The sequence below is a fragment of the Cetorhinus maximus genome, chromosome 11 (assembly GCF_964194155.1).
Source record: "Cetorhinus maximus chromosome 11, sCetMax3.hap1.1, whole genome shotgun sequence".
NCBI lineage: Eukaryota > Metazoa > Chordata > Chondrichthyes > Lamniformes > Cetorhinidae > Cetorhinus > Cetorhinus maximus.
Window position 1 is genome coordinate 56,597,957 of NC_135889.1, and position 27,432 is coordinate 56,625,388.

Genomic DNA, 27,432 nt, shown 5'->3' on the forward strand with positions numbered 1-27,432 from the left:
AATGTTTCACAAATAAGCTTTATTATGTTTTGTACAGGTTATTTAAGACAACACAGCTAACACAATTCAAATTCTAACGGCTGGGAATGCAGAGGTTACATGGATTAGAGTAGGTTTCTTAAAGCTATTATTAAATTCCTATCTTAAACACTGTAATCAATATCTGTCAAAGTCTTCACTTGCTGCCCATTCCCAGAAAATAAAAAAAGTTAACTGTTCAGTTACTAGCAAAGGTCACGAGTGGAAGTCACTGTGTACTGTCAAGTAGCCAGTCAGTCAGCTGATGTGTCATGTCATTTGTCCCCACTCTGCAGAAACAAAAACATTTATAAAAAAGTGCTGTGAAAATGTAAAAAGCATCTGTTAACAAGGAATAAAAGTCTACAGGTACAGTACAAATTATGTTCTAGGAAATTCCTGATGAAAATTAGGTGATTAACTTTTTCTTTAAACCATATATTCAAAACATTTGAAATATGCCTAGTATTAATATCAGGGGTCCCTATAAGGCTTTGGGCTGTTTATTTTGCCAGTCCTTTGCCCTGGAGAAAAAAATATCGAAAGCAAACAAGACTTTTTTCCCCCTAATTTAGTTCTGGGAATATTCATTACTACATAGGCAGCTGGATCGCCAGTTTTGTACCTGTATACAAATTAAGAGTTAAATGACAAGGACTGTGTTCTTAAAAATGTGATAAATTTTATTATGCGTTCTTATATTATTATGCTTAGAAAAAAGAAATCACTAAAAAATTTGTAAAACACTGCAACATGTAAAAACAAGACCAAAATGTGGAATTAATCCAACAAACCAGCGCAATTTTTATATATAAAAAAAGCATTCTTTCAAGCTTTATACTTTAAATAGAAAATTGAAAAATAGTTCAGTTTTCAAACTGAACTATCAGGCAGCAAGGATGCTTACTGAGCTTATACAAATCTTGTGATCGTAGATGGAAAATATAACATAAATCCCCTTGCCTTAAAGTAATTGGGGAAATTAAAAATTGCATTTAATAAAATCAGTTGATGGTTTTTGGAAGAACTAGTTTAGAGAATGATGGTCAACAAATTGTGCCAATTGACTCACATTCATCCTTAAGTATTGAAGAATCCCATCACCATTAATTTTAAATATAGTAACTTCAGAATGTCTTTATTGGTAGCACACTAAGTATGCTATGTAGAAGTTATGGTAAACATTACAGCTTCCAGTTTAAAATGCTACCCAAAGACATCAAAATCTCAGTAGGCTGTTGGCAGGTTGTCAAAAAACCTAGAGTACAGTGAATGCATACCAAAAATTGTTATTCAATATAATATTCTATAATCTAAACATTCATATTTCAAATTATAAAAATTAACAGAAACGTGATGTGTATTTATATCCCGAACTGCAAGTGAAGAATTTTGCTGACAGGACATTAATTTTGCCAGTGAAGGGAGACACTCAAATCATTAAAAACAATAAAGCAAATTAATGGATAAGGTATATATTTATCAATTTCTTTAAAATTCAAATGGAGCTCAAAGACACAAGGGTAGATGCTGGCAAAACAAGCTTTTTGCTTTAGCATCCAATTGCAGCAATGAGGACTTCCAAGATCAGATGTGTAAAGCAGAAATCTTGGCACAATTTGGGTTAATGTAACAAGACCAATTTCAGAAGAATATCCTGACCATACGCCGGTATTAATTAATTCCTGCTGTCCTACTCAACCTTAATCATAAAACAAACCTGGTGCACTTTTGCATCAAACTGGAAGGTTGCTTTATGCTGTTCACAAAAGTCTGTCCAGGTATAAAATAAGAATGCTTAGGCCAGTTTCACTTAAGACTCAAGAACCTTGAGTGTTATTTTCTTTAACTTCATTTGTCTGGGCTGAATGTCAACCTAGATACAACAGGTAATCACAAAACAATTGCTCATAATTTGTTTAAATAATGGAGAAGCTAATAGCACCCACCATTATTTATGCACAAATGCTACAGCAACTTGCAACTAGGGCAGATGTGCGGTTAAATGCAGAAATCCAAAAATTGCTTTCCAAGGTGCGCCACTCTGCTGTTAGCTTTGTGGAAATGGCATCGCGTTGACTGGCTAACCATTGTGCAGTATGAAGTTGTGACCCTTGACTGTTGGGCTCAAACTAAACTCAGCACAAAAAAGTTAATTGTCCATTTCAGTCTAGGTACCCTTTTAATATCTCAATAATTGATAATTATTGCTTGTCACCCTCTCTAGCACTGAAAATTAACTATTACAAATGCAGAGTCTCAGTCCTTCAGGTTTTAATTGTTGAAGATATTAAAAATATAAAAACTCATCTTACTTTACCTATCTTGTTTTCTCTCTCTCAATCAGCCTTTCTTTCCCTTAGTTTACTTGATTTAGCAATGAAATCACCAATTCCAATTTACACTTACTTCTCAGTCCTTGTGCTGTTAAATTCATAGTCTTTCAATCTGATTAAATTAAGGAGACACAGTTGCTGATCCTGTCAATCTGCATCCCCGATGCCTGATTTTGCTCGCTGCCTCTGTTATCAGCTCATTCATTTAACAACTTGCCATACAAAAAGTAAAAACCTTAACATGCACTGGCAAATTAAACTAACAGCAGATGCTATTGGATAACCTGCCACAGCAAATTATGGTCCATTGTATCATTCAATCCTGTAAATCAGATTTAAAAGGAAGCTTACCGTTGCACAATCTTTTCTGGAACATCTTAGTGTGTTCGTTGTCGTTTGTGCGACTCTTCTCTTGGAGGATCAGCTAACATTACTTTGAGCTTGATACCATTAACAACCTTTCCATGCAAGGTTTCCATGGCATTGGTAGCACTGTGCCTTTCAGCATATTTAACATAGCCAATGTTACGTCCTGGCACCAAATATACTTCAATCAGGTTCCCAAAACGACTAGGAAAAAACATTAGCATATGAAAGAAAATGAACCTAAATTTAAGAAAAACAAATCCTGTGCCAAGTATAACATGTGAGGTCAGTTCATTGCCAGACTAATTCCATGAATTTATTACTTATTAAATGTTACAAAGTTCAAATGAAATGATTAGAGAAAGAGGTACTTCACCACAAGTGAGAACTAGAAAATCTCAAAATTAAAAACCAGAGTGAAGCTCTGAGAGATTAATTTAGACATCAGCAAAAATATGGTAGCAAGTAAAAATACACATATCATTGATTTGGTTAAATAGTTGATGAAGGTTTAAAAATAGTAGTGGAAAACATACAAACAGGAGATCATTTGGCTTATTAAGCCTCTCCACAAATTACTCCTGTGGCAGCTGCTTCTCATCAATTCCAATTCTTCCTCCCCTTAACCTCACTATTCTTTCTAACTCAGTCTTAAATACTTTGCATCTTTGGCCTTCTGGAGCAGTGTTCACACTCCCAGCTCTTTTTGTGAACAATTTTTTCCTGGATTCATTTTTAAACTGTTATGTCCTCTTGTTGTTGATTCCTCCAGTGGAATTAAATGACATATGTACCTGAAGCCCTAAACCATTTTGTTTATCTGTTCCACAAGCATTTCTCAATTAGATCACGTTTGATGATTTGGCCCTCTCACATTGTTACATTAAATTGCAGCTACCATCATTCTACCCACTCATGTAGTAAGTCCTTTTTCAATTTTCTGCTCTCCTTCGCAATTCACTACATTTTCCTAAATTAGTACCATTTGCAAAGGGAAAGGGAGTAAGAACTCTGAATATTGATCTTTTCAGGCTAACAGCGAACTGAATAGCAAACAAAAAAAAACATCTAAAGCAATGTGAAGGTACTTCAAAAGTCCAAAACAGTTCCTTACCAAAACAGGTCCTCCAATACATCAAGGGGCAGAACAGTTGGATTGAAGACCACAAAGAGTCTCTCTCTGACAGTACTATCAGAAGCAGCAAAGTTTTGAGGTGCAGGTATAGAAAAGTCAACCTGCAACCGAGACATCTGTGTATTACTGCTTCCTCCAAATCCCTGCAACAAATTTTGATCAAATGTTATATATTTGTTTTTTTAAAAAGCCTTCCTCCTACATAGAATCATACAATTCATGCATTAATCATGCAATTAATTGAATCTATACCTAATGTGCAGTATATACAATACCTGTAAAATTTAAACTTGTGTTCATAAATTCTACATATCAATTTTACAAGGTAAAAATAATCTTGGTAATTAATGAAACGTGAAGGAGGGCAGGAAATTGAAAAGGGACATGTTCAGTGTGTGGGGAGAGAATGTGGTAGATGCAGTTTAATGCAACAGCATGACAGTGCATAAGTATCAAATGTGATCTGAATTGTGAAATTTGTTTGTGGAGCAGATTTTAAAAAAGGATTTAGGTACACATACTAAAGGCTGGATCACAATTTGAGTACTACTTTAAAAATTCACATTTAAAAAGGTTAGTTGCTTACATCAGCCAAAAAGCGATACCCATTATCCACTTGCATTGTCAATTATAAAGTTGCCAATTATAGTATCTGAAGTGCTCATTTTACTTCAGGTAGAGACAGGTGTTTAGTCTCTTAATTCACATTTGCACAATTAACAAAATGCTAAAATCAGCCAAGAATGTGCTGTTTAATTAATTATGTCATCTACTACAAGCACTTAACAGTAATTCTTAAGTCAAAGTAGAAAGCGCTGGCAACATCAGGTTAGGAGACTTTAGACAACCAGCAGGCCAAAGTTTTATGTTTGTATTTTATCTACACAAGTCAGAAGTAGTTCATGCTCTTACACAACGGTGTTGCTATTTTTATCATTTTTCCTCATAATTGTCCTAAGATCTATATAAATTTGCATTCAAAAGTACACTTTTGTACATTCTTATTATAAACGCAAGTTGCGTTTGACTAACTTTACCAATTGATTGAGTTCTTTAAAGAAATAACAGAGTGGAAGTAGGATGGATAAAGGTAGTGCTGTTGATGTGCATGTGAACTTTCAAAAAGTGTTTGATGAAGTACCACATAATAGGCTTGTTAGCAAAACTGAAGCCCATGGAATCAAATAGACCGCGTTGAGTGGATACAAAATTGGCTAAGGATCTGAAAATAGTGGTGAATGGCTTTGCTTTCAGACTGGAGGAAAGTGTGAAGTGGTGGCCCCCAGGGGTCAGTACCAGATCACTGTATTTTTTGATGCATATTAATAGCCTGGACTTGGATACACAGGGCATAATTTTAAAGCTGCAGTGATGTGAAACTCAAAAGTTAGTGAAGAAGATAGCGACAGACTTCAGGAGGTTGTAGGCAAGCTGGGGAAAATAGGCAGACATATATATGGCAGGTGGAATTTGTAGAGAAGTGTGAAGTGATTCATTTTGGTGAAAAGAATGAGGGAAAGCGATATAAACCAAGTGGTACTATTTTAAAAGGAGGTGCAAGAACAGTGAGACCTCAAGGCGTACATACACAAATCTTTGAATGTGGCAGGACAAGTTGAGAAGATGATAAAAATGGCATTTGGAATCCTTAGTTTTGTAAATAAAGGCACAGAGTAGAAAAGGAAGTTATGTTAAAAGTTTTTAACAACTTACACTTATAGCACATTAATGTACTAAAATAGTCTAAGGCACTTAACAAGAGCGATAGCAGTAAAAACATCTTTGACATCGAGCCATGAGGAAAACTAGGAAAGATGGCCAAAAGCTTGAACAAAGAGGTGGGTTTTAAGGAGTGTCTTAAAAGAGCAGAGAGATAGAGAGGCAGAGAGCTTTAGGCAAAGAATCCTAGAGCTCAGGGCCAAGGCAGCTGAAAGCATAGCTCCAGTGGTGGAAAGACTAAAATTAGAGGCCAGAAATGGAGGTGTACAGAGATCTCAAAGGCCTGTAGGGCTGAAGGAGGACACAGATGGGGAGGAATTTGAAAACAACGGCAAAAGGTCATGGACCTGAAACACTGGGAAGAATTTTACCGGCCTACATGGGGCAGGATTACTGAGGGGCTGGGGTGTGGGTGGACGGTAAAATTGGGGCGGTAGCGGATTGGCTCCCTGACCATGTCTCACTGTCAGGGAATTTTATAGATAGCAGAACATGCTTTGGATAGACTTTCTGCCGCAAAGAGGCAGGGAGCAAATTTAAATATTTAAATACACCATTAAAGGGCCCTCACAAGGCTATCAGCATTTTGCAGTTGCCAGGGTGGCGGAAGCCACAGGTAAGGAAGGTAGCCACGTGACTTTCCATGGAGGGATTTTCCCCTCCATCAATATCATTTTTAATGTTTTCTTAAAATTCCTCAGCTGTGATCACTGTTCGTAGTGGCGCTGCCCTCTGATTGGGCCAGCAGCTCTAGGGATGGGTGGCTGTTCTGCACAGCAGCTTATTCATGAACTGTCGCCTGTAAGATCAAGAAGCAGTCCTACCAGTTAAAAGTGGGTGTCGATGACACACATTTCTGGCTGTAGTCGGGGCTCTGACTATGAGAAAATTCTGCTTGTTAACTCTTTCTCTCTCCATATATACCACCTGAAATGCTGGGTATTGCTAACATTTTCTGTTTCATCAACTTTACTGGCAAGTCTATTATGTGGCACTTTATCAAATGCCTTTTGGACATCCATGTACATCAACTGCATTACCCTAATCAAAAGCTATACAATTTACCTTTAACAAATCCGTGCTGGCTTTTCTTAATTAATTCATACTTGTCCATGTGATTAATTTTACCCTGAATTATCGATCCTAATAGCTTTTCCACTAGCGAGATTAAACTGATTGGACTGGGTTTATCCTTACTCTTTTGAACAAGGGTGTAATATTTGCTATTCTCCAATCTTCTGGCAATACCCCACATCGAAGGAGGATTGGAAGGTTATGGCCAGTACCTCTGCAATTTCCACCCCTACTTGCCTCAATTGTCAGATGCAACCAATCTGGTCATGGGTACTTACAAACTTTAAGTATAGCCAACTTTCAAATACCTCTATCAATTTTTAGCTCATCCTGTATCTCAACTACCTCCTCATTCACTATGATGCCAGCATCATCATCTTCCTTGGTGATGACAGATGCAAAATCAATGTCCCTGCCTCTATACGTGGATCCCCTTTTTGGTCCCCAATTGACTGACACCTCCTCTTACTCCCTATTTGCTATTTATATGCCTATAGAAGACTTCTGGATTTACTTTTATGTTGAATGCCTTCTCTCATTTCCGCTCTGAACTTTCTATATCCAACCTTGCTCTCACTTAAATTATCATCAACCCGACATCTGTAATACGCACCCCTTTTCTGTTTCACCTTAATGTCTCTCTCATCAACCAGCAAGCTTTGGCTCTGTTTGCCCTACCTTTCCTATTCATGGAATTGTACTTCAACTGTACCTAAACTATCTCTTCTTTAAAGGCAACCCATTGTTCCATTACAATTTTGCCTGCCAATCTTTGATTCCAATTTACCTGGGAGAAATCCATTCTCAAATCACTGGGGAGATGGTGGCATAATGGCAATGTCACTGGCCAGAGGCCAAGGCTAATGGTCTGGTGATACGGGTTCAAATCCCCACCACAGCAGCTGGCAGAATTTAAATAAAATTTTTTCAGATAAAAATTCTGAAATCTGCAATCTGAAATTTAGTCTCAGTAATGCTAACCATGACAACTATCACCAATTGTTGTAAAAACCCATCCGGTTCACTGATGCCCTTTAGGGAAGGAAATCTGCCATCCTTACCTGGTCTGGCCTATATATAACTCCTGATCCACAGCAATGTGGTTGACTCTTAATTACCCTCTGAAATGCCCTCAGTTCAAGGGCAATTAGGGATGGGCAACAAATGCTGGCCCTGCCAGCAATGCCCACATCCCACGCAAGAATAAAAAACGAGAAAATGGCTCTCCTCCAATTAAATATTTTTACTCCTAGATTGCTCCTTGCCCTTTATCATGGCTAACCTAAACCTTCTGATACTATGATCACTGTTGCCCAGCTAACACTTTATCCACTTGACCCACCCTTAATAGACTTTTCTCCATGTAAAGTGGTGCTGTCAAGTTTGTCAAATGTTATACTGACTATTACATATAATGAGCAAATAATGTTCATCTGAACATGCCTGCTTGTAAGCGGTAAGGATTGCAGTAAACTTCAGAATACAGGTCTATGATGTGTTCATTGCAGAATAAAGGGTTTTTATATAATTTATTCCAACTTAAATATATGGCACCAGTATAATCTTCATGCATAAAACATTTGTGGTAAAAAAAAATGAATAAGCTAAAGCAGTGACCTCCAATAGAAATTATTGGCTATTCACAGGTGGGGTCAGGATGATACGGTTTTAACTACGTGCATTAATTTTAGCAGGAAAAACCTTCCATAAACTCTCAATACAAGTAAATGTACTTCACGTGTATATTTACTTAACATCTACCAACACCATGCAACCAAAGAAGCAAAGCACTGAATGGTCACTTGTCATTTTGCCCTTGTGCCAACAAACATACAAGTACACAGATTATCTCCCTAATAATAGTTAATTACTCATTTTCTTTTTGCCAATAAAATGCTATTTGTCACTCTTAAATGAATTCCCACATGTGGTGATGGTGGCTAACATCAGAAGTTATGGAATTACATCAAACATCACAGTGATTACAAAATAAAACACAAACACTTCAAGAGTATAGATCATATATAAGCTGATATCCAGCACTGAGCTTCTCCCCTCTTCAATAAATTCTTCTGTGACAAGATTAATAAGGGTTACAATAGTCTTCAGTAAATTAATTTTTCTTGCCAATAAATGCATGAACAGTGGGAGTGTTACAGAGAATACCGAATACAGATTAATTGACCAGTAATGTTTATGGCTAAAGAGCTGTGCCAGTGAATAAAAAAAAAGGTTTGTTAAAATCCAAAAAGAACCATCTTTCAAAGCAGAAAGAAAAGTCTAACATTTATTACTCACAGGTGAAGCTGGAATTATCTGCTGGCCAACAGGACTGTTACAGGCCAGTGACATCATCTGAGCCGCCACAAGTTGTAAGGCCATCATTCCAACTGGGCTAAAATAGAATAAGAAAACAATGATTGAAATTATGTTTCCCGATGAGCACCAGTACAAGATCAGACAAAAACAAAAAAGCACTCCGGTCAATTTTCTACAAAGATCTGAAATATACTTGCTTTGATCGTCTGTCACCAGCATCATCTTCGATATAATTGACTCGCAGTCGATTACCAGGTGGATACTCAAATCCATGCAGCTTTTCTTTGGCATATACTGCTGATGCCACATTGTTGTACCGAACAAGAGCATATCCTAAAAGAAAATTGCTTGTAAGCATCATGCTTCCCTGGTTAGAGGTTATCCCATCTTTAAGAGTTATAGCAGTTCTTTTATGCACACAATATCCCAATTGATGTTATTTTCTTCTAAAAAAGAAACCTCATTACAGGTGGTGATCTGTTTAAACTACAGGTTTGTTTTTTTGTAAATCTCAAGGAATCAAGCCATTAAAGCAACACTTTACAGGTAGGACTTTAAATTTTACATATGAAATGTAGTTCAAAGAAATTCCTGTAAAATTGCAGTTCCAATAGTAAATCATTTTTGACATGAAAAAGAAAACCTTTGATATTTCAATATATATTCTGCTACATATTTTTCCTATTTTGACATGTATGATCAAAACACGTACAACTGTGCCGTCTACGGGTAAAACAAGCTTTCAATTTTATGTTTATGTAACGAAACAAGACGCTTGTTGTGTACCATTTGACACCAATTATAAACAGCAAATAATAACCGGGATGTTACATAATTGGTACCCAATTTCTAACACGGAGAATTACAATAGGGACATAATTAAATCTTTTCATACATGTAGTCTTAAAAGTCTGATCTCTTTGAATGTAGACAAAGATGTCAGATTTGAAATATTTTAATTGCATTAGTTTTTAACCAGCTTAGTTGCTTTAGGGCTGCTACAAATGATATTATAATTGAAGTATCTTTAAAAGTTAGAGCATTAAAGAGAGGTCTCCAAAATTCCAATACGAAATCATTCAATAGTTCACCAGTTCCTTCAATTTTAGAAAGTATGCCAATGACAATTAAAAAATTAGATCCAAACATTTCCCATAAACTTTTTCTTGAATCCAAATGAGGAACTGTAGATAATCTCCCCTGATTTCATAGCCATAACCTGATCAGACCTATTAATCCTTTTTCTGATTCAGACCGACCTGCAGTGCACTCTTATCTATTACTGGTCAGGGTTCCAGTATTGGAATGTTTCAATTTTACGGTCTGAGAAAACTATTCATTATAGCAACAAGTAAGAACACACATTCATAGCATCATATCATTTACCAAAATCTTCAAATACACATTTGTCAACTCAACAGGTGTGCTTGAAGTCAAAATGCCGATGGTCATTAGCACTGCACATACAAGTTCCAACTATTTGTTGGAACAAAAATATTATTTCTAAACCAAAATTTAATTGTAACATGCTAGGAGTTGTCCACATGCCTAATTCAGCAGCAGGTTTTAGGCACAAGATCATAAATATTATAAAATACTAGCAAAGTAGTTGTGCTTCCTCATATCAAAACATTTTTCCATGAAAATATTTTATACAACATACCTTCATCCTGTTAATATTTACAGGTACCTGAGTTTATAAAGATTTACTCAAGTGCTATAATGCAAATATAATAATTGTCTTATTATTCTGACATGTTGATGTGGACAAAATAACATCTTCACTGGTGCAAAAAAATTTGATCACAATCCAGGATAATCTTAAAACTAAATTGTTAATGATTATGCTGATGAATATGCAACAGTACATGTGGATTTTACCACATGAATCATCCATGTGCCTAATTCATGATCTTACCCAAGGCACCAGAAAGATATGCAATAAAGGCCAGCCTTTTCACCGCTGGATGAGAGAAACAGGAATGCGATACAGCAGTGGCAGAGGACATGGGGCAATTAGACAGCTCAAAATGCGTGGGAATAATCCCAAGAATGTGTGCATGTACTGGGGGATGAGTGAAAAGAGGAAAAATCAGTTTAAAAGGTAATTGTCAATTACCTGGTAATACACTGTTTACACTAATACAAGTAAAAAAAAGTACTTGCCTTTACCATAACCCATATAAGGGTCTCTCTGAATTTCACAATATTCCAGTCCTGGGATGATATCAAAGAGACTATAAACTTGTTCATGTGAAAGTACTCCTCTAGTAGACACTGAAAGACATGTGGATATACCTTCTCCACTTCTCATTTCATTTCTAATTTCAGCTCTCATTTCACCACCTCTGATTTCACTTGCTCCAACACTGGCAAATTCACCTGCATCAGCATATAATCAGAAATTGATAAAGACAAAACATTGGTTAATAAATATCTCACCCCCACTAATAACTGGAGTAAAGGCACAGTTAAACATAAGTGTGGTGCTGCATTTTACAATTATTTAAAAACTGCAAAGTTAGTGAATAAGTAGTGATATTAATTGCTGAAATACATTTTGAACATCGTTTTCATGGAAGAGATTTGAAATTTTAATTGGAAAGGGACAGATCAAATCCTAGAGTGATTAAAAAAAAGTAGCGTCAAGAAATGACACCATTTCAAGCATATATTCTGTACTTTTGTGGGTTAATTATTTTCTATAAATCCAGAGCAGCACAATTGTGTAGAGTGTCCATTTTTTAAATTCACTATACTTTATTTATAATGCAAAAGCTTCCCTGATGCAAAACCTTGCAATGCTGAATCTCAGCCCTCCTTAGATTGCATGGCAAGTTTTATAGCAGTCACATCAGTTTAAAAACAACTTCATTAATGTAATTTTATGCATGCAATATATTCACAAAAAGTAGGCTTCAACCATCTTACATTTAGTACTGAGCCAATTTTCCCCTTAATTCTGTACACTTACCAAAAGGAAACATATTTTGACCTCTTGGAGCATCAAACCCTGACCCATAAGCTGGTGGTTCTTGTCTGGCCCCACCAATATAGTCATTCTCAGAATAAGTAGGTTTGTTTCTTGGTTCAGCAAGTATTGCCTTAAAAGCTGTGCAAAAATGTAGAAATGCATTAAATGAAGCATGAAATAGGCATAAAACACTATTTGGTTCAGTTTGATTACTAATCTGCTAGTGAAGACGACTTCCCATTTGGCTCTGTCTTCCATCACAGCATTTTGTTTCTTTGTCTTGCATCTAGCTTTCCCAGGTTATCCAAAGTATTTTACAAGCAATGCAATGAAATTTTCAGCAATACAAGAGAGATGGTAGCTAAACTACAACACACAGTTTGAACAACTCACCACCCATGCCCATAGTTTTAGTGGCAAAAGTATTTTCGCTGCAAATTCCAGTCTCAAAGCCTGACTACATTTTAAAGAATTACTACTATTCTGTAATTTTCTATTAGGGTTCTAATATTTGCTGAGCTGACAAGCTCCTGTTAAGTAATAAGAACTCCCCAACCATCTTCGTTTACTGGTCTTATATGACTGGAACACAAAAAAGAATTGTAATTACTGTGTACATTTTGTCATACATTTATGCAATTAATTACCAACTAGACATTAAGAATCATTACAGCGTGGTGACAATTAGAATTTTAACTTTAAATGTTTACAGTTGTGCAAGTTATGCAGCTTTTTCAGGAACCACTAGGCAACCACTAGGCAAACTAGGTGGTTGCCTAGAGCTGCAAAATTTGGGGGGGCGCGGGGATGCGAAAAACTGAATGAACTATTCATGAACTACACAAGTAAACAAACATGCTTCATCAGTGGGAATGAAAGGTCTAGACCTACTGGTATACATCCACATAAACTGACATATATATAGATTTCCATGCATTTACATTGTAGTCTTTCCCAAAATTCCATTTTACATTCCTCATTCTGTTTATGCGACAGTTTTACAAATTTGTACATCTATACGACTATTCCAAAACTGCAAACCAGTAAATAATTTAGCACGCACTATCATAATGTTAAATGATTATATAAGCTGCACATAAAATCATCTAGGAACACATAGTATTACATCATGTGAGCCATATTACACATTATAATGTGCATGTCTTTTAATACATTATCCTGTGAAAAGTATAGAATAAGAATGATGTACAATCAGTAAAATATTCTCCTTTTTCACAAAAAAATCTAATTATAAATGCATAATTTTTATTCATATTCAAAACTTAGTTGTGGGGAGGGGGGGGGGGTGGCACAAGGCTGAAGGTTCGCTTAGGGCACTTAATACTTTTGTACCCGCCCTGAGCTTCTTTTGTACCACAAATTGCCAAGTGGTGACAGCAATTCCTACTCATATGATTTTCTTTAAATTTCATACGCTGTTCAAAAAGGCAACCTTGCCCCAAAATACAGGTGGAAAATCTTCCCCAACATGTGATGTATCAGAATCTCTTAGTTATGAACATCATGCTGTATAGCTCCATCCTAAAATGTGAATGACACACTTTCAAAAAAGAGAACTTTTATCTGGGGATTTACAGTACGTGCTTCCAATCTGAAGTGAACTAATGTTGATCACAGTATTCAATATAAACCTCCATCATCTGATTTTACAACATTCTTAACAGTTACAATCTTTTCATCTCCAATTTTTACAAGTTTCTTTATAATTTGACCACTTATTGAATTGGGACAAATCTCAAGAGTAATTTTAAAAAATACGTACTTTTGTTGTTGCCCCCCGCCCCCCCACACACAATATACGGATGCAGATTTCAGTAACCAAATTCTAGTGGGGCTTATATTTTATGCTATCTGGGCAAACTACCTTAAAAGCTGTGCCATGATAATGGATCAGGACTAATAGATAGCTTTCATAATACACCTTCATTAGGACATCGTAATTTTTGGCTCAAAAGCCACAGCCACCACTCTAAAGAAAAACCACCATTCTATTTTAGTCAATGGCCAGCCTTTAGAAATAACCTGGCATCTGCTTTTAACTCAAGCTCATTCAAAATGAGCAATGACAAAATATTCAGTAAAAACTTAGATAAATACACACACATATCTTGTTCAGTTTTACAGTTATTATACTGAGGAATAGTCCATTTATGTCAGAACCTTAAATGATTCTAGTACACCTCACTCCTGATACTGAGATTTATTTTCAAAAGTTTACTTCAGTTTTGCAAACAAGTCTTACATCGTTCGCAGTTTTCAATGGCTTGAGCAGCCTGAGATGGTTTCAGAAACCTCACATAGCCAAAGCCTTTGCTCTCTCCTGTGCTCTTGTTCTTGATTACACTGCAGTATTCAATATCTCCAAACTCCTAAAATAAATAGAAACTGAAGTTAGAGTTCAATATTTTACCTTAGAAATTAGGGTCATCCATAAACAGTCAATAGATGTACAGTAGAGATATTAGAGACAGAAAGCAAACAAGCTTGGAAGGTATTGGATAATATCCTGAAAAATGAAATGACTGAAAACCAATTTAAAAAACAATTATATTGCTTATGTTCTAAGTTTACAACTGGAGGTCTGTATCTATAGTCTCTCCCCGTTACTTGCTAAGTTTGTGACTGTTAAGTGGCAAGATAATGGCTGGGATTTTTCAGCATGGGGTGAGTCCTAACGCCTTCCCAGTGCAGGTCCCAGGCTCATGCAGTGGACAGCGGGATCGCCACAGCAATCCTTCTGGCAGTGACTAATTAAAGGGGCTGCTGCCAGGCCAGTGGTTCAAATAAGGAAGGTCAGCCAGCTCACCACACTGAGTTCAGAGGATCAGCAGCTCTGCAGCATCAACAGTGCCACCAATAGAGATGCCCAAGGCTGAGGGTGCAAGGGTGAGAGGGTGTTTCCAATTTGAGGCATTGAAGGGGACGTGAAAAATTTGTCAGGGCAAGACAGAAAGGCCCTGGCAGAGGGGTAACCTCTCCAATCTGTCTGTCAGTGCCATCGCTTCAGGAAGCCCCTATTTGGACCATGGAGCCTCTGGAAAGAAAGACATACACCACCCCCCCCCTACCCCGCCCAACCATTGGGAGGCCATCTCCATGTGTTTGCAGCCTCTCCGCCTTACTGGGGACTGCTGTACCACCGTTGAATTGTTATCAGCCATAGTAAATGGCTGTCAATTGGTCCTTTAGTTATTTCAATTGGCGACCAGCTTCTGGTTAGCGAGCAGCCGAGCTGCAGCCATTCCTGCTGCTGGGAAACTGGTCTAGCAGTAGGGTTATGTTGGGATTACACAGCATCCAGCATTTTACCAGAACCCACCCCCGACCTCGTAGCCAGCTACCTTGGGGGCCGGTAGCCAGTGTACTTGTATCAACATTACGGGCAGGCTTTTACGTTCCGCGGGCAGGCGCACACTCGACCTGATTGGGTGTAAAATTGCACACAATATTTCGGTCAACAGGCCAACCTATGGTTGGCGGGCAAGCAAAATCGGCCAGGCTGCCTTTGGATTTTTTAATGAAACCTCATCCATGGGTGGGACGTGGTTTCCAACAGTAATTTTAAAAAAAATTTTGACAATTTTTATTATGTTCCTGCTATTGTTACTGAGTTTTATGTCAGGACACGTTCTTAACATTTTAAAAATCTTTCTTTTTGATTGTTCAATTCTTCAGCTCCCGGCCTTCAGGGAGTTTGCAGTGCACGCTCCCCCACGCATGCACAGACTTTTGCGCTCGTACTCCTCCCGCCCCCACCCCGGCAGCGCTGAGCTCCTCAGCATGCCTTTCACACTGACTAGCCGTTAATTGGCCAGCCAGCATGAAATTGCAGTTGGGGTCCGATCACAGGCTGTGGACCGTTTTGCGGCTGCTCCTGGGACGACCCGCCGTGCCCACCAGAAAATCCTGCCTTATATATGTTACAGTAGAGTCAGCTAACCAAGACAGGGTGTTTTTCTGAGGTAGATTAGAACTACAAAAGGCATAAAAAAGAACATAAGATGCAGGAGCTAGAGCAGGACATTTGACCCTGTGAGCCTCCTCCGCCACAGGACCTTGGCTGATCATCTACCTCAACTCCACCTTTCTGCACTATCCCCATATCCCTTTTACCCAAAAGTCTATTGACCTCTGTCGTGAATATAGTCAGCGACGATAACATAATCCCTTTGTTTTAACAATGCTTGCAATTCATTATTCTCTTTGCGCTCAGTCGTGGAATCAAGCATTCACAAGGCAGGCATCGAAGACAAAGATACCTGCATTGGAACTGTGCAAAACGTGCTGATAAGAAAATTCATCCATCCAGCGCCACCAATAAAAGCAAACCAAAAGTACTAATTATTATCTTTGCCCCAAAATAATTCATAATACTTCCTAAAGAACTTAATTTCTCTCTCTGAAATTGAAATCCATTGTATCCAAAATATTTAACAAAATTCAAAAAGCTCCATACATTACATATAACATAGGATGATTACACACCCATCTGTTTGTGTCTTCATTAAATTTTAAGCTTAACAAATGACATGTAAGAGGCAAGAGCCTGAGGTGGGGACCTGCCCAAACCCTACCCTTTCTTGTCTTTTCCCTTGCTTCCACCACTTCAAAGACTCTGTTCTTTGGTTTCTCCGTTGCTCTGCTCTGTTCTTCCATCCCATTACCTCCTTTTTCCTACCCTCTAGTGCCATCCTACTTCCGCCTCAACACTTCCAAATACAACTGTGCAAATATTCCAAATATTTATACAATTGATACATTTCACAAAAAAATGTTGATGTGAAAACAGCATGACGCTTGTTGATGTCTGAAATAGACAAATTCAAATTATTTTGAACCTGAGAATTTATGACAAAAAGCTGGAGCCAAGAATTAAGAAAATGGATGGATAAATGTACCTTAAAGTTTTCCCTCAGATCATCTTCTGTATAGGATTTTGGAATCATGACAAAAATTCTAGTCAACTCTTCATCTTCAACATCACGGTGACTGCCAGATCCTCTAGACTGTGCAATGAAGACCTGTTTTTTTTTAAAAAAAGGAAAATTTAGACAACCCAAAAAGCTATAAGCCCGAAATTGCTGGAGCAGCACATCTCACAGCAAGCACCATTTTACCTTGCACTGGAAATGCAAAATGATGATGGTGCAGCAGCAGCATCAATGGATCATCAGGGACCTCGTAAACATCTGGTCCAGTGGTCTATCTCCTGAATCAATGAAATTTAAGGATACAGAAAGATGGATAAGGAAGTAGGGTCTATTGGAGACAAATTACATAAAGAAAGAGAAAACCTATGGCAGAGACAGGAAGCGAAAGAAAATAATTTGAAACGTAAAGAAAACTTACAGGAACAATTTTACTAGCTGGGGGAGTCAGATTCCATGTATCATGATTCCCTCTGGGTCTCTTGTATGGTATGTCAGGACCATAAACACATATCATTAATAGCATCTTCACAATATGAATTAGCAACCCTAAATAGCTGTGATGAGATTAATTCATACTAATTACATTAACCTAGCAAATTCATATCGTACCATGGGGAGGTTAATGGCTATTCCTTTCAGTTGTGGCAAGGCAAATGGTTCAGTAATGTGTGGCAAATCTGAACTCATGGCATATATCTTTGTCACAAATTGTTTTTTTTAAAAAGCATTATTTCACTTGCTATTATTTCACTAGCAATCTCTGTGCCTACATAGATTAATAAGAAATATGTATTAGAAATAAACATTCTGCTTTTATCTAAAAGGTTGATACACACCAGCACTGCATATCATAAGTAACCAATCTAGATATGCTCATTTAATAGACTGTATGCTTAATATTAAAGGGTTTGGCTTATCCATAACCCAAGTGCATCCCTAATTAGGATGTAAAACAATTTGTGCGGGTCCCAAGCAAACCATTTAAAATGTTGACACCACAAAGCCCCTAGTAACCTTCTCAGCAACAAAGCTTTGAAGGGTCATTTAATATGCAATTCTGGTTACAGATGTTAAGGAATTACATTTTGGGAATTCTCACGAGATCTCGTATTAAAAATTATTTTGATAAAATTGACTGTACACAGATTCAGTTGGATCAGAAATCCACCCTTGTTATTTTGCAGCTGTGGCTCACCTCTGAAAATAATAATTTTATCAAGATCCCCTGAGAGTACTTGGTACTGTTTTTAGTTCTAGCAGTGGCTGTGAAATTCTAATTAAACAATTAAATTGATTGGATCTGCATGTCTAAACAAACTAAGCTAAAAGCCATGGAGTACACCAGTAACATTTTGGGACTTTGACCTGTAAGACCTGAAAGACCTTCTCTGAACTGCTTCCAAAGCATTTAAATCTTTCCTTAAATAATGAGACCAACGCTGTACAAGTACTCCAGATTTGTCCTCACCAATGCCCTGTATAGCTGAAGCATAAACTCCCTACATTTGTATTCAATTCCCCTTGCAATAAACAATATTATATTAGCATTAATTACTTACTGCATCTGTATACCAACCTTATGCACTAGGACACCAAGGTCCCTCTGCATCTCAGCAATCTCACAATTCAGATGATGTGCTTCTTTTTTAATCATCCTGCCAAAATGGGCATTTTCACATTTTCCCATATTATACTCCATTTGCCAGATCTTTGCCCACAACTTACTTTCCTACCTATTTTTGTGTCATCAACACATTTAGCAATCATATCATTGGTCCCTTCATCCAAATAATTAATATAAATTGTAGAGTTGAGGCCCCTGCACTAATCCCCATGGCATACCACTCATTACATCTTGCCAAACAGAAATTTACTCACTTATGCTTTGTGTTTCCTGTTAGCTAGCCAATCTTCTATCCATGCCAATATGTTACCCCTACACTGTCTTTAATAATAGGTTCCAATATTTCCCTATGACAGAAGTTAAGCTAACTGACCTATAGTTTCCTGCTTTCTGTCTCCCTACCCTTTTTGAATCAAGGAGTTACATTCATTATTTTCCAATCTAATGGATCCTTCACCGAATCTAGTGAATTTGGAAGATTAAAACCAACACATCAACTATCTGTTGAAGAGTCATACGGACTCGAAACGTTAACTGTGTTCCTCTCCGCAGATGCTGCCAGACCTGCTGAGTTTTTCCAGGTATTTTTATTTTTCTTTTGGATTTCCAGCATCCACAGTTTTTTGCTTTTACATCAAGTATCTCACTAGCCACTTCTTTTAAGATCCTAGGATGAAATCCATCAGGACCTGAGGGCTTGCCAGTTCCAACAATTTGCTGAGTGCCACTTCCCTGGTGACTGTAATTTTAAGTTCCTCCATCCCAACTACTGATTTACAGCTATTTACTGGGATGTTACTTGTATCCTCTATATGCAAAATACCTGTTCAATTTCTGCCATCTCCTTATTTTCCATCATTAATTCCCCAGACTTCTATAGGAACAACACTTTGTTTACTCTGTTCTTTTTAAAATATCTATAGAAACTCTTACTATGTCTTTATATTTCTAACTAGCTCTCTCTCATACTCTAATTTTTCCCTCCTTATTAATCTTTTTGTCATTCTTTGTTGTTTTATTATATTCTGTCCAATCTTCTGACCTGCAACCAGTCTTTGCACAATAATATGCTTTTTCTTTAAGTGTGATACTGTCTTTTACTTTTTTTGTTAACCACGTATTGTGGGTTCTCCCCTTGGAATTTTTTTCTCATTGGAATGTATTTATCCCATCTATTCTGAAATATCTCCTTTAATGTCGGCCACTGCATCTCTATTTACCTATCCTTTAACCTAAATTGTCCACTCACTTTTGCTAGCTCTGCTTTCATGCCCTGATAATTACCCTTATTTAAGTTTAAAACACTAGTGTTAGATCCATTCTTCTCTCCCTCAAACTGAATGTAAAGTTCAATTATATTATGATCACTGCTACCTAGGGGCAACTTCACTATAAGGTCATTAATTAAATCCCACCTCGTTGCACAATACCAGATCCAGTATAGCCTGCTCCCTGGTTGGCTCGAGAACATGCTGTTCTAACAAACTATCCCGAAAACATTCTATGAATTCTTGATCTACGCTACCTTTGCCCATCTGATTTTTCCAGTCCATATGTAGATTAAAATCCCCCATGATAACCATTGTAACTTTCCGACAAGCTCCCATTATTTCTTCTTTGATACCCCTTCCTACTGTGTGACTACTGTTAGGGGGGACTGTACGCCACTCCTACAAGTGACTTCTTTCCTTTATCATTGCTCATTTCTACCCAAACAGCTTCTACATCCTGGTTTCCTGAACTTAGGTCATCCCTCTCTATTGTCCTAATGTAATCTTTAATTAGCAGAGCTCCACCTTTTCCTAACTTCATACCCTTCCTAAAGGTCACATGCCCTTCAACATTCAGGTCCCAATCTATGCCATCCTGTAGCCATGTCTCTGTAATGCCTATCAGATCAGACCGTACTTATTTGTTTCTATTTGAGCTATCAGTTCATCTGTTTTGTTTCAAATGCTATGTGCATTCAGATACACAGCCTTAAGTTTTGTTCTTTTATTATCTTTGTAACCTCTAGCCTTCTGTTGATTTACTCTTAGATTTGTACTCCCTGTCCCGGTCGGTTTATCATTTCCCGCATTAATTTCTCTCTTACCTTGTCTTTACTCTTTGATATACCACATCAACCCACCTTTGATCCTTTGCCCCCACTATTTAGTTTAAAACCCTTTCTACTTCCCTAGTTTTGCAGTTCACAAGAACATTGGTCCTAGCATAGTTCAGGTGTAGGCCAGCCCAATGGTACATCCCCCACTTTCTCCAGTACTGGTGTCAGCGCCCCACGAACCGGAACCCACTTCTCCCACACCAGTCTTTGAGCCACGCATTCATCTCTCTAATCTTATTTGTTTTATGCCAATTTGCAAGGCTCAGATAATAATCCAGAGATTACCACCTTTGGGGTTCTGCTTCTTAATTTGGTGCCAGCACCTCATACTGACTAGGCAGGACAAGGAGACACATTCTGCATTAGTCATTGGTACCTACGTAGACAATGACTACTGGATCCTCCCTCTCCAAGTTCCTCTCCAGCCCTGAGCAGGTATGCCGAACCCTGGCACTGGGCAGGCAACAGCCATCTGGACTTTTGCTCTTTGCTACAGAGAACAATGTCAACCCCCCTCACTATATTGTCTGCTACTACCACTACATTCCTTTTTGCTCCCCCCACTTGAATGGCTTCCTGTACCATGGTGCCATATCCAGTCTGCTCATTCACCCAGCAAACCTTGCTTTTGTCCATACAGGTAGCAAGCACCTTGTACCCGTTTGACAATTACAAAGTTTGAGGCTTCTCCACAACTGTCTGCTCAGTCCCTTTACTTGCCTCACTCGCGGTCACATCTGCCTGTCCCTCATCGCTGACCAAAACAGACGACCCTATTCTAAGAGGTGTGACCATCTTCTGGAACAAAGCGTCCAGGTATTTCTTCCCTTCCCTAATGTTGCGTAGTGTCTGCAATTAAAATATTTTTCTGAGCAGAAGCTGCAGTAAATTTTGAAAGCTGTTTCAAAAAAAGCTTGAGGACTCATTTTGAAATCTTTATTCATTGACTTTTATATCTTTATGTATAAATATTTATTTACTTTAAAAAAAACGTAGTGGTGGGACTACTGTTTTGCACACCAATTACTTCTCTCTCTCTCTCAAAATGCACGTAGCAGTGTTTTTTTTCCTTCTTGGATTTAAAACATTGAATTTTGAACCGTAAAAGTCTCTGATATCACCTGATTTTCAGCTGTTACACTGAGAAAACAAAACATTATAAATGTAAAAATTCCAACTGCTGAGACAGCATCTTAAGCTGCATTTCAAAAGCTGCAGCTAAGCAGCTGTATTTTGTTGTATTGTAATATTGACATTTTCATATACCACAGGCTGAGACACATCCAGTAGCTAATTGGTAAAACAACAAATTGTACTTAACGATGCATGGATAAGTCACAAAGCAGTGCCACCACATACGGAATTGCCTTCTCCCAACAGCCCCATTAAAAATAAATGGATTCGTGTATGGATGTCTGTGTCCTCTAACACACAGGTGTACAGACAATGTAAGCAAACGGGAGTAATCTAGCATTCTGTCTCAAATATTTAACTTTATTCAATCATAGTAGTCAGGCTGGAGACTGGCCGTGAGTGCTGGCTTCAAGCTCAGCTTGACATTGTAGAGGTAGTTGTCAAAGTATAATGCTAGTGTTGGCATAACCCTAAGTTCAGACAATGCAGAGTTCTAATATTGGAGGGGGTAATATGTGATGCTAATATTACAGTCTAGTCTGCTGGGAAACAATGCTGTGATTTCTTATTTACTCTCTAACGAGGAGGGAGTTCAATGAGATTAATGCTCAAATGTGTTAGCTTTGCTCCAACTATCACTGGTCTGCATTGGCACTCCAACACAGAATCTGTAAGACAGACCTGAAATTTATTACAAAATAGACAGAACATTGACCTCCCATCTTATACACTAGGCACAATTGTACAGTGGGACTTCGCATAGCAGACTGCCACAGACAAACAGATGTCAGCATTGTCCTTTACTCCACAGCTGCAGATGATATAAAATATATTTTTTGCAACACTGGTGATAGATAACACACTATATCTCTTCATCCCGAGAGCTGCTCTGCCACCTGTGTTATGTACTTTTATAAATGTTGCCCGTTATTTCACAGTCAGAATTCCAGTCCTTGCTTAAGCGCCATGCGCTGAGATACTAAAACCATGCGATGCATAAGAGTCGATTCCCTGAGCATGTGGAAGAACAGCTGCTTTCCTGGTTAATGACTATTAATGACTATAAATGACTAAATAGCCTAAAGTGCTCAATGAGGTTGCTACAATCAATAACCAGCCTCGCACCAAGCCTCACTCACTCACGAGTACATGGCGCCAATGTGTGAACCTGGAGTGATGCAGGGCCAGCTTAAAACCCATGAACCAGGTACACCCTAGGATAGCACTGGGAAAGCAGAGTTGTGAGAACTCTGAGACAAGAGTAGGTAATAATAAGCAATGGATACAGCAGGCCTGAGAACAGGAGTGGAAACTCAGCAAGACCAAACTGAATAATGGGGAAGTTTCCCCATTATGTGTTCCAGGAGGTAGCCACCCCACGAGCAAAGAGTCACTGTAGTAGGCTATCCTGAGAAGTAGGAACAGGCAGGAAGTACAGGAATCTTTGAGGTGTGTGCAGCCCTCGAATCGGTACTTAGCATTAGACACTGCTGGGACTGTCAACACCATGAAGGAATAAAGTCCAGACCATGGCACCAAATGGCAAGGCTGCATAGGGGTAACAGCAAATAGTAGAAATTCAATCATTCTAGGAGATTCCACAGCTTCCCTATGGGGAATGGACAGGCACTTCTGTAACCTTCATTCTGAGTCCAACATGGTATGGTGTCAGGGTAAAGGGCATCACAGAGGGTGAAAAATATTCTGAAGGGTAGAAGGGAGTGAGCCAGAGGTTGTGGTACGGTCAGAATTTAAGGAGTTAGGAAGTTAAAAATTAGCATCTTGAAAATAGTAATCACTGGATTATTCCCAGCACCATGCACCACTGAGACTAGAAACAGGAAGTTGGGGAGGATCAATGTGTAGTTTGGGGTATGGAGCAGAAGGGGGCTTCAGATTCTTGGGGTACTTTGAATAGTTTTGGGGCAGGAGCCACCTATTCAAAAAGGGACAGGTTGCATCTCAACAAGACTAAGACCAATGTAAGGCCAGACCAGGTAAGGATGGCAGGTTTCCTTCCCTCAAGGGTATTAGTGGACCAGATGAGTTTTTATGACAGTCAATGATAGTTGTCATGGTTACCATTACTAAGACCAGCTTTATACTCCAGATTTATTAATTGAATTTAAATTCCACCAGCTCCATGGTGGGATTTGAACTCGTGCCCCAGGCAGCAAAGAGTACAAACAATCAGGAAATTTTCAAATTGGCAGGATGTGACTAGTGGAGTGCCAGGGGGATCAATACTGGGGCCTCCTATTTACAATTATGAGAAGGACACAAAGAGGCTGCAAAGAGATACAATATGGACAGGTTAAGTGAATGGACAAGGTGGAAGATAGCGTATAACGTGGGGAAGTTTGAGGTTATTCAATTTAGCATAGGATTAGAGAGCTGAATTTTTTTTTTAAAAAGGCATGAAACTTGTAAATGTTTATGTTTAAGGGGCTTGGGTGGACAAGGAACACAAAGTTAGTATGCAGATACGGGGAAGTAATTGCATTTTGGGGTTTATTGCAAGGGGATTGAAGTACAAGAATAAGGAAGTCTTGCTACAATTGTACAGGGCTATGGTGAGCTGACATCTGGAGTACAGTGTGCAGATTTAGTCTCCATATTTAAGTAATGATCTACTTGCATTGGAGGTGGTACAGCTAAGGTTCAGTAGATTGGTTCCTGGGATGACAGGGTTGTCCTATGATGAGGGGCTGAGTAAATTAGGGCTATACTCTTTGGAGTTTAAAAGAAAGAGATGATATCATTGAAACATACAGGATTCTGAAGAGTCTTGTCAGGGTAGACACTGAGGTTGTCTCCCTTGACTGAGGAATCCAGAAAACAGGGGCACAATGTCAGGATAAGGGGCTGATCATTTAGGACGAAGATGAGGGGAATTTTTTCCACTTAAGTTCTTTACCCCAGAAGGATGTCAATGCTCCACAGTTGAACATATGTAAAGCTGAGGAGACAGATTTTTAGTCTCAGGGAATCAAGGGACATGAGAAGCAGACTAGAAAGTAGAGTTGAAGCACAGCCATGATTGTATTAACAGCAGAACAGGCTCAGTAGGCCATATAATTTACTCCTGCTCCTATTTCTTAGGTTCTCATAAGAGGTTCATTATTGTGGTTAGGGAAGGTTTAAACTACACTGGCACAGGGGGTGGGCACCAGCATATGGAAGTAGAAAAGAGGGCTAAGCTGCATAAAGCAGAGTGTGTTGGATAGTACTAGAGAAGGAAGCAGTATATTAGATAGGAGCAGACTAAGGAGGACTATGAGGAATACAAAGACATGTTTAGAATGCATGTATGCAAACTCACAAAATGCTGTGAATAAGGTTGGTGAGCTACAAGCGTAAATGAGAGAATGCGATGTACCAGCAATAACAGAAACTTGGCTTAAAAATGATAATGGCTGGGTGCTTAATATTTGTGGATACAAACAAGTGTTCAGAAAAGATAGGACAGGAAAAAAGGAAGGCAGGGTTCTCTCATTTCTAAGCAGCATCCCTACTTAGGCACAATACCGCAGATGCTGGAAATTGGAAATTAAAACAGAACATTCTGGAAATACTCAGCTGGTATCAAGATTTTCTGCATTATTACGAGTCTTACCAAAACTGTTTGTATAATTGTGAGCGCATAAAATTCTTTAGCACTTCCCTTTATGTCACCTAGAGGTCAACATTTTATATCCTCTCTTACCCTTTCTAATCTGCTTTGCTTTTTTTTTAAATATACATTCAGCTCAATTTTATTTCTTACATTCAGTTCCTCTTTAAATCCTAGCTTTCATTAGATGATTATAAAAGCAAAATAGTACAGATGCTGGAAATTTGAAATAAAAACAGTAAGTGCTGGAAATACTCAAGTCTGGCAGCATCTGTGCAGAGAGAAACAGTTAACATTTCAGGTTAAATATGACTTCTTTAGAACTGGAGGGTAGAAATGAGATGGGTTTTATACCATCCAAAGGGGTGTGGGGGGGGGGGGGGGGGGAGAGAGAGAGAGAGAGAGAGAGAGAGAGAGAGGGAGAGAGAGAGAGAGAGAGAGAGCAGGAAGAACAAAAGGGAAGAACTGGGATAAGGTAGCGTGAAGAGATTAAATTACAAAGATGTCCTGGAACAAAAGGCAAAGGGAGTGGTAATGGCTGTAGTAAAGAGACAAAAGGATGTGTCCAGAGTGAGTGCAAATGCCACAATAATGAACAGCTCTGTGCTAAAGTGAAAACATTAAAAACATGATTCAAACTGGCATATGGCAAAAAAAAACAAAACCAAAACGGACCACAGAGTTTATGGTCTGAAACTGTGGAACTCAACGTTGAGTTCAGAAGGCTGTAAAGTGCTAAGGTGAAGATGAGGTCCTGTTCCTTGCTGTGTCACTTTGAATCTTGTTTTTCATGTTCTTGCTTTCGATAGCATAAAACTCATCACATTTCTATCCTCCTTCAGTTCCGAAATCATATTCGAGTTGAAATGTCAACTGTTTTTCTCTCCACAGATGCTGCCAGACCTGTGTATTTCCAGCACTGTTTTTACTTCCTTACACCATTACTTTTTACAGGTCTACCCTGTAGCTTAAACATCGGCTGTTTGAATATTCTCCCTTGTTTATCCTGACTAATTCTCGTTTTCTCATTACAATTGGCGTTCACCCTCAGTCAAGTACCTTTAAATATTCCCCCTCCTGATCTCAGTACTTATTGGGAAAATAATTCCGTTTTTACCAAAACATCTGCGCCAATGCTGGTCTAACGGTTTCCTGACTGCACAAATAAAATAATTAAGCAATTTTAAACTATTATATAAGCCATTTAGCTATTTTAAAGCTCCAGCTGAGCCCAAAACACTGGCAGCCAATTCTCTTTCGCGACTCTGGCTGTAACGTGAAATACAGAGATCTTACAAACAAGGACCGGGAAGGCCGGTAACTGCACCAGTAATCGCGCCCAATAACAACAAGACTAACTTGCTGTCCGCCTGCACTGAGGGAGATACAAAGAACGACCTTCCCGCCTCGATCACTAGGACACAAGGCCAAGCGCATTCAGAGCCGAACGGCGAGCCCGCCCGGCTCCACTGTGAGGAGTAGGGGGTAACGGCTAGTCCATACCTTGATGGGCTTGGTGTCCTCGGTCAAGGCCTTGCCGTGCATGTCCTCCATCGCTCTACAGGCCTGCGACGATTTGGCGAACTTCACGTACGCGATGCCCTTGTGCTCTTTGGATTGCTTGTCCCGGACTACCCAAATATCCTGGATATCCCCGAAGAAGGAAAATTTCTCCCGGATCACCTCCTCCGATGTCGACTTGCTGATGACCAGAAAGAGCCGGCTGTTGGGCGGATGATCGAGGTTCGCCATAGGACGCGAGCTTCCACTATCCTCCATGATTGCAAATCCAGCACAAACCAGCAGCTCTGTAACTCCTCAACAGTGGCTCCGCCCCGTATGTTACTCCGCAATGATGGCCACGCCCCCTCTATGACACACGAGACGTGGCCCCGCCCCGGAATGTGACTCCGCAACTGCGGCCGTGCCCTTCTCTATCACGCACGAGACGTGGCCGCGCCCCATAATGTGACACCGGAACGGTGGCCCCGCCCCGCTTTGTGGCTCGGAGAGATGTCCCCGTCCCGCTCTGTGGCTCGGAGAGGTGGCCCCGCACCCACA

At 38.9% G+C, this 27,432-nt stretch overlaps 1 protein-coding gene across 1 annotated transcript; it reads right to left on the reverse strand.

Annotated features, from left to right (window-relative positions):
• On the reverse strand, window positions 1–27,206 carry rbm45 (RNA binding motif protein 45). Its single transcript, XM_078552028.1, has 10 exons — window positions 26,875–27,206; window positions 16,861–16,983; window positions 14,205–14,331; window positions 11,942–12,079; window positions 11,134–11,349; window positions 9,165–9,300; window positions 8,947–9,043; window positions 3,835–3,998; window positions 2,706–2,924; window positions 1–308 (listed from the first exon to the last, which is right to left on the reverse strand). The coding sequence occupies exons 1-9, from the start codon at window positions 27,148–27,150 to the stop codon at window positions 2,732–2,734; spliced, it is 1,470 nt and encodes a 489-aa protein (XP_078408154.1). The 5' UTR covers window positions 27,151–27,206; the 3' UTR covers window positions 1–308; window positions 2,706–2,731.
• Between the last annotated feature and the right edge of the window lie 226 nt (window positions 27,207–27,432).

Bases quoted from the DNA above. Each gene is read 5' to 3' on its own strand.
- rbm45 (XM_078552028.1), bottom strand. From the start codon at position 27,150: ATGGAGGATAGTGGAAGCTCGCGTCCTATGGCGAACCTCGATCATCCG. The intron at 16,984-26,874 runs GTATGGACTAGC...AAAAAAAAACAG, and splicing joins AGGACACCAAGCCCATCAAG to GTCTTCATTGCACAGTCTAG. The intron at 9,044-9,164 runs GCAAGTATATTT...ATTCTATTTTAG, and splicing joins GCTGGTGACAGACGATCAAA to CCCAGTTGGAATGATGGCCT.